A 14163-nucleotide genomic window follows, 5' to 3' on the forward strand; every position below is an offset into this window, starting at 1 on the left:
CCAACTATCCACTGGCCATGCCTAGTCATGAATTGAATGGACTGTCCTTTGATAGGCATGCTTATCCCATTTAACAATTGTCCTGATTCATGTGAGGACAGTCTGGATTTTGGGAGTATGTACCCATTCTGAAGTCAGTTCACTCACACATACAGTAGGGGCTGCATCCACCAACTCCAACCAAATGCTCCTCATCCCGTCGCTCTGCACACATGCATGCCGACACTTCCTCAGCTCCACCAATAGTACACAATATGCATATCACATCCATCCCTCCTAGAAACCTCAGTAATGTAAGAGTAAAGGAGAATTATACATGGGCAAGATCAAACCATAGCATGGGGCTGCAACTTGCTTATATGTCATCACGCCAGTCTCCTAAGGACCTCAGCAGAGCACCGGAACTGGATGTGTCACTGTGATGCCACCATCCATGTACAGAATCAGCAAGGGGCAAAGTACTGCCTCATATGGAGAAATATAGAACCAGGCACATAGCTGGGAGCAGAACAGTTGCTATCACACATCAGGCCTTGGCCAGCAGGGGGCAGAGGTGGGGAGGTGGCTCTAACATGAGGCGATACAGAATCGGGCACAGATCTGGGAGCAGGATAGGTTCTACCACACATCAGGGCCTGGCCAGCAGGGGGCAGAGTTGGGGAGGTGACTGTAACATGGGGAGATATAGTAGAACCAGGCACATAGCTGGGAGCAGAACAGTTGCTATCACACATCAGGGCCTGGCCAGCAGGGGGCAGAGATGGGGAGGTGGCTGTAACATGGGGAGATATAGAACCAGGCAAATTGCTGGGACTGGGAGCAGGATAGGTGCTATCACACATCAGGGCCTGGCCAGAAGGGGGCAGAGCTGGGAAGCAATTGCAGTACAGGGTGAGGAGACCAGGTCCTCTCTATCATCAGTGACGTCATTTCCGGGGCGCCGACTGATGCATGAAGCCTCGTCGGAAAGCGGCTTCTTGCTGTCTCTGTACGTGATGTCATTTCCGGCGCTGTGGACGTCGCTTCCCCGGTTGTAGGTGCGGACGGCGGAACTGCGGCCGGTTCTCTCTCCGGTGTCTGAGCGGTGAGTTGTCCCTGCTCCCACTGCTGGCTGTGTGCTGTAACATTGCCGCCATATACATTACACCGGGCCATGCCCCGTAGTCAGTCACAGCTGCCCCACGTATGTAACCTGTGCTGTGTGTGCGGCTGTATCCAGTCCTGCTGCCGCCACCGCTGTGTATATAACCCGCTGGGCACTGGGAGGAGGAGCAGCTGCTGCTGTGTGTAGCACAGAGATGACACAGGGCCTATACATGTTCCCTACAGCACACTCGCACTGCCCATTGCTGTGCAACTACCCTACAGGTCACATACATGTACTGAGTGCTCTGCCCCTACAGCCCTGCCGCCGTACTCCAATCAGCCCCCACAGCCACGTCCCCGTATGCCCGCGCTCAGCCCCCACAGCCACGTCCCCGTATGCCCGCGCTCAGCCCCCACAGCCACGTCCCCGTATGCCCGCGCTCAGCCCCCACAGCCACGTCCCCTTATGCCCGCGCTCAGCCCCCACAGCCACGTCCCCGTATGCCCGCGCTCAGCCCCCACAGCCACGTCCCCGTATGCCCGCGCTCAGCCCCCACAGCCACGTCCCCGTATGCCCGCGCTCAGCCCCCACAGCCACGTCCCCTTATGCCCGCGCTCAGCCCCCACAGCCACGTCCCCGTATGCCCGCGCTCAGCCCCCACAGCCACGTCCCCGTATGCCCGCGCTCAGCCCCCACAGCCACGTCCCCGTATGCCCGCGCTCAGCCCCCACAGCCACGTCCCCGTATGCCCGCGCTCAGCCCCCACAGCCACGTCCCCGTATGCCGCGCTCAGCCCCCACAGCCATGTCCCCGTTTGCCGCCATTCTCCAACCTGTCCCCGCAGCCACACCACTGTAAGCCGCCATTCTCCAGTCTGTCCCCACGCCATTGTATGCCACGCTCAGTCCCCACAGCCACCCCGCTGTATACCGTTCTCAGTCCCCGCAGCCACCCCGCCGTATGCTGTGCACTGCATCATACCGCCGTATACTGTATTCTGTTCCAACAGCCATGCCATCATATGCCACACTCCTTTCCCGCAGCCATCCTGCCATATGCCACGCTTTGTCCCCACTGCGGTGCCACCATATGCTGTGCTGAATGCCACAGTCTGTTACCTCAGCAATGCCATCATACCCAGCACTCTCTTCCTACAACCATGCCACTGCTGTCTTTTCCCTAACAAGCCGCCAACACACCATAACCATGCCTCTGGGCTCTGCACTGTGGCACCATAATCATATAAAGAATAAGTTCACAAATCACTGCCTGCCCAGACATTTCCAAAAACGTCATAATAGTAATCCTGAAGTTCTGAAATTCAAAGGTATTGAGAAAATTACTATGAAAAATCGTGGTGGGGACCATGATAGAGATCTAATGAAAAGGGAAACATTTTGGATTTTAGCACTGGACACACTAATACCGAATGGATTAAATGAAGGGATAGAAATCACCCCTTTTTTAAAAGATTAAGACATTGAGTTGCATATGTAATAATCCATATTCCTTGTACAGCCCATAGGACACATATACATAGGATGGCATTTGACTGGATAAGTATTATTGTTATAGAGTATACTGCAGTTATATTATGACAGTTTTTAATTATTTATCTGTACTTTGTATGTATTTCATGCATTTACATGCAAAATATTATACTTAGCAAGATTATGTGTAAAAGATTATGTGTAAAATATTAGTAATTGTGGAGATGCACAAAATGTGGAAGTGTATAAACTCAGTCTGCTTAGTATATGCATTTGTAAATTATCGAATTTGAATTAGACGGGTGGATGCACAGGTGTGGAGTTACACCCCCCCACAGTGATTGGCTAGTTCAGCCTTTGTATGGAGCCTGTAACGTCATGAAGACCAGCCCTCTGACGAAACGCGTTAGAGAGGGCTTCATTGACGTCAACTACACAGACTCCCGGTGCCCCGTGCATCTGACCGGGGACGTATGTGGTCCGACCAGCAGCGACCTGCAAGCAGTGTTCAGCGGTAGGGTGTGTGAGCTGACGGATCCCCCAGACGGTATCCGGAGCAGTTGCCCGGTGGAGTTTTCCTATTTATTCACGTGGTAACCAGCTCACACTGTTTTTAATGAGGTACGAGCGGTAACGGTTTATGTGTGTGTTTTATAGCAACAGATGTTTCATTAGACCAAGGTTTATTTGCACTATGGAGCGCTCTTCTTTTATTATATATTAATATATATATATATACTGTAACCACAAACATGTCCATATGCTATGCTACCATAACATGTCACTGTACGCTGTGCTCTGTCCCCATGGCCCTGTCACTGTACGCTGTGCTCTGTCGCCATGGCCCTGTCACTGTACGCTGTGCTCTGTCCCCATGGCCCTGTCACTGTACGCTGTGCTCTGTCCCCATGGCCCTGTCACTGTACGCTGTGCTCTGTCCCCATGGCCCTGTCACTGTACGCTGTGCTCTGTCCCCATGGCCCTGTCACTGTACGCTGTGCTCTGTCCCCATGGCCCTGTCACTGTATGCTGTGCTCTGTCCCCATGGCCCTGTCACTGTATGCTGTGCTCTGTCCCCATGGCCCTGTCACTGTATGCTGTCCTCTGTCCCCATGGCCCTGTCACTGTATGCTGTCCTCTGTCCCCATGGCCCTGTCACTGTATGCTGTCCTCTGTCCCCATGGCCCTGTCACTGTATGCTGTCCTCTGTCCCCATGGCCCTGTCACTGTATGCTGTCCTCTGTCCCCATGGCCCTGTCACTGTATGCTGTCCTCTGTCCCCATGGCCCTGTCACTGTATGCTGTCCTCTGTCCCCATGGCCCTGTCACTGTATGCTGTCCTCTGTCCCCATGGCCCTGTCACTGTACGCTGTGCTCTGTCCCCATGGCCCTGTCACTGTACGCTGTGCTCTGTCCCCATGGCCCTGTCACTGTACGCTGTCCTCTGTCCCCATGGCCCTGTCACTGTACGCTGTCCTCTGTCCCCATGGCCCTGTCACTGTACGCTGTCCTCTGTCCCCATGGCCCTGTCACTGTACGCTGTCCTCTGTCCCCATGGCCCTGTCACTGTACGCTGTCCTCTGTCCCCATGGCCCTGTCACTGTACGCTGTCCTCTGTCCCCATGGCCCTGTCACTGTATGCTGTCCTCTGTCCCCATGGCCCTGTCACTGTATGCTGTGCTCTGTCCCCATGGCCCTGTCACTGTATGCTGTGCTCTGTCCCCATGGCCCTGTCACTGTATGCTGTGCTCTGTCCCCATGGCCCTGTCACTGTATGCTGTCCTCTGTCCCCATGGCCCTGTCACTGTACGCTGTGCTCTGTCCCCATGGCCCTGTCACTGTACGCTGTGCTCTGCCCCCATGGCCCTGTCACTGTACGCTGTGCTCTGCCCCCATGGCCCTGTCACTGTACGCTGTGCTCTGCCCCCATGGCCCTGTCACTGTACGCTGTGCTCTGCCCCCATGGCCCTGTCACTGTACGCTGTGCTCTGCCCCCATGGCCCTGTCACTGTATGCTGTGCCCCCATAACCATTTTGCTGTATGTTGGGCCCACATGTCTGTGCGGCATTATGTCTACTGCTATATATTGTCGTTTAACTACCATTTGCCATACTATATTGTGCCAACATAGGTGTACTTCCATATACAGTATTGTTCTCGCATGGCTATGCAATCATATATTAAACCAGTGGTTCCCAAACTCTGTCCTTAAGGCACCCTAACTGTCCAGTCCAGATTTTCAGGATATCCATACTTAAGCACAGGTAACTTAATTACTACCTCAGTGAGTGTGATTATATCATCTATGTACAAGCATGGATATCCTTAAAGCCTATACTGTTAGGGCGTATTGAGAAACGAGTTTGGGAACCCCTGTATTAATCTACTTAAATAATAGTAATTTGCTTTAAAGCAACCCAGTAATTCTACCATATACTGATTGATGCCACTGTAACTATATATTTAGATGCTATTCTCAGCCCACTCATCACAATATACTGTTTTCATACATATAGAAGGCTACAGTGTTAACTGTTTCCTCAAATATTGTGCCCATGTATTTTAATGTCATTCTGGAATCCTGTTTACACATCACTTTTGTCTGATGGAAATGTGGGCTCGATTCAGACCCGGTCGCTAGATGCGTACGCTCGTTCCCAGCGTATGCATATTCGGCTAAGTGACGGCAAGGCAGGCGATCGCATGGCAAGGCATGCCCACTATGTCTTGGCGTGCGATCGCTTTGTGTATGCAGACGCCCACCAGCCTGTCTTAAGACGCCCACTTGCGCACGTCATCTCCAGGAAGTGTATGCAATCGGTACATCGGGTACCATTGGGAGCATTCGCAGCGCTTGAGGTTGCCTGTACCCTGCCGCAAGCACTGCGATCACTTCAGTGTAAAATACAACCAGGTGACGTGTACTATGACGCTGCTTGTTAATTATGCACGCCTCTGAAACGGCGTTAAGACGCTCAGGCACGCATGCGTTCGCAACTCCACTCGCCCGTTTCTAGTGGCCTGCCCGTTACCACCCACAAACGGCCTCTCCTGTCACTCATTCAGCTGGGCTGTCTATGCTATGTGAGCGTACCCTTCCCGATCGCTCGGACTAGTTTGCGCACTGCGATGCATGCGCAGAATGCGGACCATCGGCAGCTACGAGCGAACGCTTGCTAGCGACCAGGTCTGAATCAGGTCCTAAGTTTCAAATAAAAAAAGGGTAGTTTGTGTTTGTTTGTGTCGCCAACCATAAGCACTCATATGCTGTAATGCACAGCTAACTTACTGTAGTTAATCCGATGTATTGTATTTATGCAGACCCATTATTCCTGTGTCCGCCCTTAGCGGAGTAAAATGTCAGACAGCGAGGACAGCAACTTCTCCGAGGAGGAGAGTGAAAGGAGCAGTGAGGCTGAAGAAGCCGAAGACAATGAGGTGGGTCTTGGGCTTCCCCTGAGAAGATTCTATATTTCTGGCATTGCATGTGCAGTTCAGCTGAGTTCACACTATTGTTCCATTGATCTGTATCGATGCCCTGCAGTATCATTCTGTAGTCCTACATGCAGTAAAACAGGTGTGCATAGGGAAACCTCTGCCACCATGGTCTAATCTTTAACCTGTAGCTCATGAAACGTTACACTGAAGCGCCAAAAGTCACGTATGTGAAGGTAATGGTAGGAGGCATCGCCCATAAGACTCAGAGGAAAGGATGTAACCGTTAATCACAAAGATCCCGTAATTTGTATTTTGCTCCAGGAAGTGGGGGAGGAGAGGGCCAGCCCTGCTGGAAGCGAGAAGGGTGAAGAGGAAGAGGTGGAAGAAGAGGATGAGGATGAGTATGATGAAGAGGAAGAAGAAGACGATGAGGATGATGACCGTCGTCGAAAGAAACCAAGACATGGAGGGTTCATCTTAGACGAAGCCGGTTAGATCATTTGAACGGGTCATGAATTTTCCAAATACTCCTCCGGCCGCTCTTCCGTTATTAATCAGACATGGCCTCTCTCCACAGATGTGGACGATGAGTATGAAGATGAAGATCAATGGGAGGATGGCGCAGAGGACATCTTGGAGAAAGGTAATTTGCGGAACCATGCAAGTCATCGTGTTTTTGGTGGGCTGCGTTAGAATGTTTGATTGCTGTGGAAGTTTGCGTGTACCAGAAGCAGCGGTGACAGTAAAAGGATGTGTGGTTTTTGTTGAAAATTGTGTTGATCGGTCGGTTGCTGTGTATCTGGCTGGAGATGTCCTCTGGGGCTCAGACCCAGTGTTGCCTGTCTGGTGACCTTATTCATAACTCCGATGCTGGACTCTCTTATGGCTTGGACTCTCCTTGTGCCTGAACTCACGTCATGGCTTTGGGGGGAGGGGGCAGAGGGGACTGTTCTTGTCGTGCGTCTGACTTCTTGCCTATATGCTGTTGTAGTGATTCTATTGGTGATCAGTTAGAGGACTCTCTGGGTGCTTTCTTGTCCACTGTTGGGTGAAGGCATCTAGGGATTGAGGGGCGTGTGACTGATGGATGATACCTTTTGGACCCCCGGTGTTGTACGGTCTACAGGTCGATTCCTCTCAGGAGCTTGGGGGGGGGGGTGGGGAGTTAGGAGATTTGTGTCTGTTATTTTGTATTGATTAGACCTTACTCGGTTTATCTTATTCCTTGCATGCCTTCTCTCAGTGTCTGGTAATTAAACTCTATATTCTTGCGTGTTACATTGTGTAATGTATATAATGTATCCTACTTCCATTGTTCATGAACATTGTGCGTGTGTATGTAATATGGTCACCGGCCAGGGTGTTGCTGGGTATCACAGTTCAGACCATCTGCTTGTGCTTTCTAATGCCCCCCCATAGATGTCACACACCCACACGCTGCGTTATGTACCATCCAGGCAGACACCAGAGGAAATGCACATTGATGTTTTCATGTAACAAAACAACATGTTTTTAATACAAAGCTCTTCATCAGTTATGAGATCATACTGTAGTACTGGGGATCTGTACTGTCCACCTGGCCCAGTCCAGTGGAGGGTTTGTTCTGTCCACCACAGATTGCTCACAGTCTGCAACATAATACAGTAGTGGGTTGCCAGTGAATCGGTCTCACATTATTTTATAGCCTTGCTGTCTTTCGCTCCACAAGCTATTGTCCACTGATATCAGCCGTCGAAGGTTCAGAAAGGCTCTTGCAGTGTTTTTGGCTTGTTTTACAGACTTTGGGGTTGATTTATCAAGCAGTGGAGCAGTTGAGGAGTTCCCCCATAGCAACTAATCAGATGTACTTTGGTAAATGCTTCCTCGAAACTGATTGGTTGCTATGGGGAAACTTCTCCACTAGTCCACTTCATCTCCATTGTCTCCTAGTGTCCATTCTAGCACCCTGCACCTGTTAATGCCCCGGTGCAGTTCCTCTTTCCTGCCTGGGTTGTTTGCTCCCTTCTCTGGTGCTTCTAGCACACACACACGGCTGAATCCTCAGCAGTGTGCTAGAACCACCAGAGCAGAGGGCGACACCCCGGGCAGGATAGAGGAACTGCACGGTTTGTCGAAAAGGTGCAGGGTGCTAGAATGAAGACTAGTTCCTGTGTCTTTAGGTCTGAGATGCTCCTGGCTTGCACACGATTAGCACTGTTCCATTGATGGGCATTTTATTTGGATAGTTTGGCAGCCTCCACAGATAAATGTAATATACAGAGACTGAAGTCTCTCGTCTCCTTTTATATTAGACATCCTTCATATCGGTAGGAGAATTTTGACAAAGAGCTCTGTACTGTAAACACGTTGTGTGACGTCCAGTGACCCCGCTTGTGATTTGTGATCACTGTGTGTCTCCTGTATCTGTGAGGATGGTATGAAGCTGGATATCTGCCCCCTAACAGCAGTTCTAGAATGCGGTGTATCTCACATCCGGTCCCCTATCAGTGCCCTCCTATTATTATTACACTTCCTCTCAGTGATCAGACTGTTTGCAGCTGGCATTGTAGCGTTAGCATTGCACAAGTATTAGTCTTACCCTTTTTGCTTCTCCCATGGTATCCCTCTCCTCCATTTATGCTGCTCCGTGAATCATGCCGCTTCTTCTGCCATACATTATAATTTTTCCCTTTCCCCATTTTCCGGTCCTCGTGGTTGATTTTGCCGCTATGTTTTGCACCATTCTGTCTTGGCTTCATCACCGCTCACAGCTGAAGAAATTGAAGGTAAGTGCTCATGCCACGTGCACCAAACCCGCCTAAGACCAGCCCCGGTGCTGGGTAAAGTGCTAGCAGTAGGGCCAAAGAATGGGTCTCAGGAGTTAGTAGGGGGTGACATCATGCTAGAGCATTATTTGTAGCATTGTGCAAACGGCATGTGTACTGTGACTGATGGCATCCAGACATTTAAAAAATAAAAAACAAAAACCTCCCAAATACTTGTGTGTGGAATTTTTTGGGAGTGCTCTGTGTGCTCTCGTATATACTAGTATGGTTCAAGACTGATTACTCTGCTCCCGGCCAGTACTAACCTCAACTCGGTGGTTACCTTGAACCGGATGATTATATTTTGGGGGTTTTTTGTTTTGTTTTATATGCTATTTGCGGTTATCTATTGATTTATTTATTTTTTTTGCCATTGGCTGTGGTACTTGTGTCTGATGTACAGTCACATAAGTGTGTGTGGGAATAAAGAGTTACTAACGGACTTTAAGCCACGTGTACATTGAATGAGGCATGGTCAGAAATAGGCTATTATTGCCTTTACACAAACACTAGCCAATGTTGCTGGGAAGTGAACCCCTCACAGACATAGGGCGAGGCAGCCGCTTTCTGATAGGATCGGATATGAGTGAGAATGCAGCCTGTGCATACACTAGCAATCCGCAACGATGCTCTAGTGAAATCACAGGCTGTATTCTCACGAATAGTAACTAAGCACACAAAATTGCTGGCTTTTGCCATGTACACACACTCTTATATTTAATATTTCCGATTGCATCGCTGCTCAGTCTAGATCAGTCTTTTCCCTTCTGTTATGCGGATGAGCAGGTTTAATTCAGTTACAGGATAGCTTTCAGGTGAAGTGGATCGAATCCAGTTTGACACCGTGAAATAATTTTTTTTCCCCGGCAGCCTCCAACATTGACAATGTGGTCCTCGATGAGGATCGCTCCGGGGCCAGGCGTCTACAGAATTTGTGGAGGTAAGACCCACCTTGAGCGGAAGTGGAAACAAGCACAGACCGGCGCTCTGTAGTCTCGCGGGCTCCAGCGCTTTCATGATGCCCCGACGTTTTCTTGTTCAGTGTCAGACTTTGCCTGTTTCTCTCCGCAGAGACCAGAGAGAAGAGGAGCTGGGGGAATATTACATGAAGAAATACGCCAAGTCGTCTGTCGGGGAGCAGTGAGTTCCATGCCTTCATTCATTTAGACATAACTCCCGTGTTCCATGTTTGTACCTAATACCTGTTCTCGCTATTCCCAGTATATATGGGGGATCAGATGAGCTGTCAGATGACATCACCCAGCAGCAACTGCTTCCGGGAGTCAAGTAAGAAGCTTTTACCGTACTCCTTTGCTTTCCACTGTGCCTGCGTGCTTTGTAGATCACCTTTCCTTCATCTGTAGTAATAAGTCATTGATTTATCATATATCTGTATCTACGAATGTGTACAAAGTGTTTGTTTTTCACAACTTATACTTTATTTACTTAGCAGAATAATTAATATTAATGGTTAGGTTTTTGTAGGCTGATGCCGTATTCAATTTCTGCCTGAAATGGTTTTACTTTTTTACAGAGACCCAAATCTGTGGACTGTGAAGTGTAAGGTGAGTGTTTTACGTGTGTGTGTGTGTGTAGGTGTAGGTGTGTGTGTGTGTAGGGAGAGGAGATTGCAGTGTTTGTAGTCACAGTGGGAAACTATGATTTGGGCAAATGTTAGGCTTATTTTCTGTGTGTTAAGATTTATTTGTTGGTCTTAGAAGTGGTAATCTACATAATGCGGACATCGTTATTCCATTAACGTGCTCTGTTAACATCTAGGTATACATATTGAATCTAGAGTCTAATAGCAAATCACAAGGTCCTGGATTCAGCATAGTGTTATTACAAAACTCATTCTCACATCCAGCCCTGTTTCACCTACATCTAGACAAGGACTCTGGACAGTAACACACGCAGAGCTTGTAGATGTCCCATTATTCATAAAGGTTGACGCCAGTGGCATAGTGTTCCTGTAATGGAAGAACCACTGCCATCTTTCCAATCAATATTCCCGTAAGCATTGGTAAAAGTGACCCTTGATCACACCTGTTACCTGATGATCACCAAGGGGTAAATTTACTAAGCAGCATTTTTTTTTTAAAGCCACCGCGTCTCTTGGCGGTTTTGGCCTCTGGATTTAAAGGGACCGTGATATCATAAGACACGCCTGGTTTTGTATTCGTTTAATATTCATGCCCCTTTAATTCCAGCTACTGAAGATGCAGCGGTTTGGAAGACCACCACTTGGTAGTTTTTTTTACCTCCAAGTGTTAATACTGCTTCTGAGGAAAGAAGTTTGACTGTAGTTGGCTTATTTAGGCTGGAAGTTTGCTGACTTAAGTTGATTGCTAGGTTCCTGACAATCTACCCCCAAATAGCCAAGTATTGCTGGGCTGTGGATAAAAGAGAGCACTCATGGCTATGGAAATGCTCTGCTCATATTATCAAAGCACATATTATACAAACGGTTATGTCATATAGGTTCAGTAAAATCTATTGTAGCATAAGGAAGACCGTTTGCTTATTGATCCAAGTCTGTTACATGGGATGTGCGACAGGGCCTCAACAAAAATGCTGCTGGTCACTTGTGTGTGTTTGTGTTGAAGGTTATTATTTTCTGTGCCCCTGCAGATTGGAGAAGAACGTGCCACCGCCATTGCTCTGATGAGGAAGTTCATTGCCTATCAGTTCACAGACGCCGTATGTGTTGTTGCCATCCCTCTCTCTCCAATTCTGTTCCCTCTCTTGGTCTTCTAACCCATTCGGTCCCCTGTAATTTCCCCTCTTCTATAACATCTCTAGTTTCCTGGCTGGTTTGTTTCCCCAACAGCCAGCTCACTGAATCGTTCCCTTCTGTCATGTGACATTTGGGCCACTGCTATTCCATTCATGCATATTTTTTAATCTCTATTCTAATTCTTCTCCTTTGTATCATTGCCTATTTTAAATTTTTTTTCTTCTACTACAGCCCCTTCAGATAAAATCTGTAGTCGCGCCAGAGCATGTCAAGGGTTACATCTACGTTGAGGCCTACAAACAAACTCATGTCAAGCAAGCCATTGAAGGGGTGGGCAACCTGCGAATGGGCTTCTGGAACCAGCAGATGGTACCCATCAAAGAAATGACTGATGTCCTCAAGGTGGTGAAGGAGGTCACCAATCTGAAGCCCAAATCATGGGTCCGGCTCAAGAGGGGTATATACAAGGACGATATTGCCCAGGTAATCAGATGTAAGGTTTTTATTTGGGGGTGGGTATCAATGAGAGAGGATCAATGCATCCTTGTGAGTACTGACCACAAAACAAATACAGAGAAACCGATCTATTTCCCCTGTCCTCTGTTTTCCCCTCCCCCTTATTCTCATTGGTTTAGTTAATTTTCAAATTGCCTGCGCAATTCAATTGTTGCTCAGTTCGGACGCCTAATGCCGCGATGAGACACATTTCTTCTCGCAGCGTCTTCAGGTGTGAGAAGAGATGTGTTCAAAGTCTGTGGTTTGGGCACTCTAACCACTTATTTAGACTGGTTTAGCCACTTTGCACAGCTAAACCTGGCGCTGTAGGCACGTTAAATATAAATGGGCACCTCAAAGGAGAGAAAATTGAATTGCTCCGTCGGGCGCTTATTCATAGAGACTCCCAGCAGGGGGCATGCAAAAAATGTAATCGCCCCCCTTTGAGTTTGTTATTTGGGATGTAGATATCAGACTGGTGAATGGCAAGCCGCCGGTCTGAATCCTGACGGGAAGCGCGACACGGCACTTAAGTTAGATGTCGAAATAACGACACCTATCTTAATACTGGCGCTGGGTTAGGCACCTCTTAGGGTTGAGGGTTAGGTACCACTGGGGATTATTTGGGGTTAGGCACTAAGGGGGAGGGTTAGGATTGGGCACGAAGAGCTATAGAAGGGAAAAGCTTAAGAATTTGAATAATTTTTAATGTGAAGTTCCCGACTACTGCACCATCCTCTATACCTAATGCTAACAGTGTCCCCAAACAGAAATCAGAGATTTAGGGCCGTATTCAATTAGTTTGGCACCCGCGATACTTTTCCGCCTGCCGTACTATTCGGCTACATCGAGGGTTTTAGCTGCAGAAACTTAACGCGTGCGTCCCCGTGATTCACCCTATTCAATTCCAAAGGACGCAAAAACGCAACCCTGCAAAACCTAGACATTCGGAAAGTCCTGTAAAAAATGGGGAAATCGGCCTGACACCCCCTAAAAGATGCACTAACATTGGGGATCAATATAGATGTCCCCGATTAGCCCTAATGAAGCTATTTGGGGTACTTTAGTGCTGTCAATTGCTTCAAATTAGCGTCTTTGCACAAGTGGTGAAGAGTAGCATTTAGCATTTTTTTTTTTTGGTGAGAATAAGTAGTCCTGTCAAATTTGGGGTACATGAAAATGGGTTCAAGCGTAGTTAAGTCGTTAAACTGCTGTTTTAAAACATGTAAAAAACGCACCTTCAGCAAACACCTGCAATCAAACCCCCCCCCCCCCCCATACTTGCAGACTCCCCAAAAAAGTCTATTTTTCTACTTTTTCTGTTTGTACCCCAACTTTGAACTTTTTTGCCCCCATTTACTAAGTCATTTTTTGGGGTGTTCCACATTTTTTTTTTTTTTTTTTTTAGGGATTTTTTTTGACGCAGTTACAGTTTGGAGGGTGCACAGGGGTATCGCACCTTTGCACCCCAAAACCGCAATTCTGCACTTTTTTCCGCCTGCTATTCTTAGGCGAAACTTTTCCGCGTACGTGAAAAGTCTTTGCAGTTGAATACGGCGTAAAGTTTCCGCCTGGTGAAATGCTGTCGTCCGCGATACTTTTTTGCGGATTCCGACTTTACGCGGTTAATTGAATACGGCCCTTAATGCAAGTACAAAAGACTTTTGTATATGTTTTTTTTATGTATGTATACAGCTGATACAATGGCCTGTCTCTCACTAAGGTGGATTATGTAGAGCCCAGCCAGAATACAATCTCTCTGAAAATGATTCCCAGAATTGACTATGATCGGATCAAGGCACGAATGAGTCTGGTATGTAGCATTAGCTGATGATCGTTACTGTTCATGGGATACGTCGTAGACCCATAGTGATGCACTTACACGCTATAACTGTTCATACTTTGTGCACAGAGCTACACTTTGCTGATTGTTAGCTCTTTATAAACGAATACCACAAACATTCTGATGTAATGAAATCATGTGACATGATGCAAATACATGTTTCTGACAAAAGCCTAATAAATCATACAATAAACCGTGTCACACACCTCTTGCTTACTCTTAAATCTCCCCCCAGTATCTCCACCTCTCTATGTTCTAGATCATTCAC

The 14163-nt window shown here is 47.9% G+C and overlaps 1 protein-coding gene across 1 annotated transcript in view; it reads left to right on the top strand.

Moving 5' to 3' along the window:
* Nucleotides 1–903: 903 nt before the first annotated feature.
* SUPT5H (SPT5 homolog, DSIF elongation factor subunit) overlaps nucleotides 904–14163 on the top strand; it is a 31391-nt gene continuing 18131 nt past the window's right edge. Inside the window, exons 1-12 of the mRNA XM_088462119.1 lie at nucleotides 904–1084; nucleotides 5900–6016; nucleotides 6338–6506; nucleotides 6594–6659; nucleotides 8767–8781; nucleotides 9691–9760; nucleotides 9892–9960; nucleotides 10042–10107; nucleotides 10355–10385; nucleotides 11452–11520; nucleotides 11789–12040; nucleotides 13776–13865. Of these exons, the coding sequence (XP_088318245.1) occupies nucleotides 5936–6016; nucleotides 6338–6506; nucleotides 6594–6659; nucleotides 8767–8781; nucleotides 9691–9760; nucleotides 9892–9960; nucleotides 10042–10107; nucleotides 10355–10385; nucleotides 11452–11520; nucleotides 11789–12040; nucleotides 13776–13865 (978 nt within the window). The 5' untranslated portion in view covers nucleotides 904–1084; nucleotides 5900–5935. The remainder of the gene's footprint in view (nucleotides 1085–5899; nucleotides 6017–6337; nucleotides 6507–6593; nucleotides 6660–8766; nucleotides 8782–9690; nucleotides 9761–9891; nucleotides 9961–10041; nucleotides 10108–10354; nucleotides 10386–11451; nucleotides 11521–11788; nucleotides 12041–13775; nucleotides 13866–14163) is intronic.

The sequence above is a fragment of the Taudactylus pleione genome, unplaced genomic scaffold (genome assembly GCF_031769625.1).
Source record: "Taudactylus pleione unplaced genomic scaffold, aTauple2 ptg001150l, whole genome shotgun sequence".
NCBI classification, from domain to species: Eukaryota; Metazoa; Chordata; class Amphibia; order Anura; family Myobatrachidae; genus Taudactylus; species Taudactylus pleione.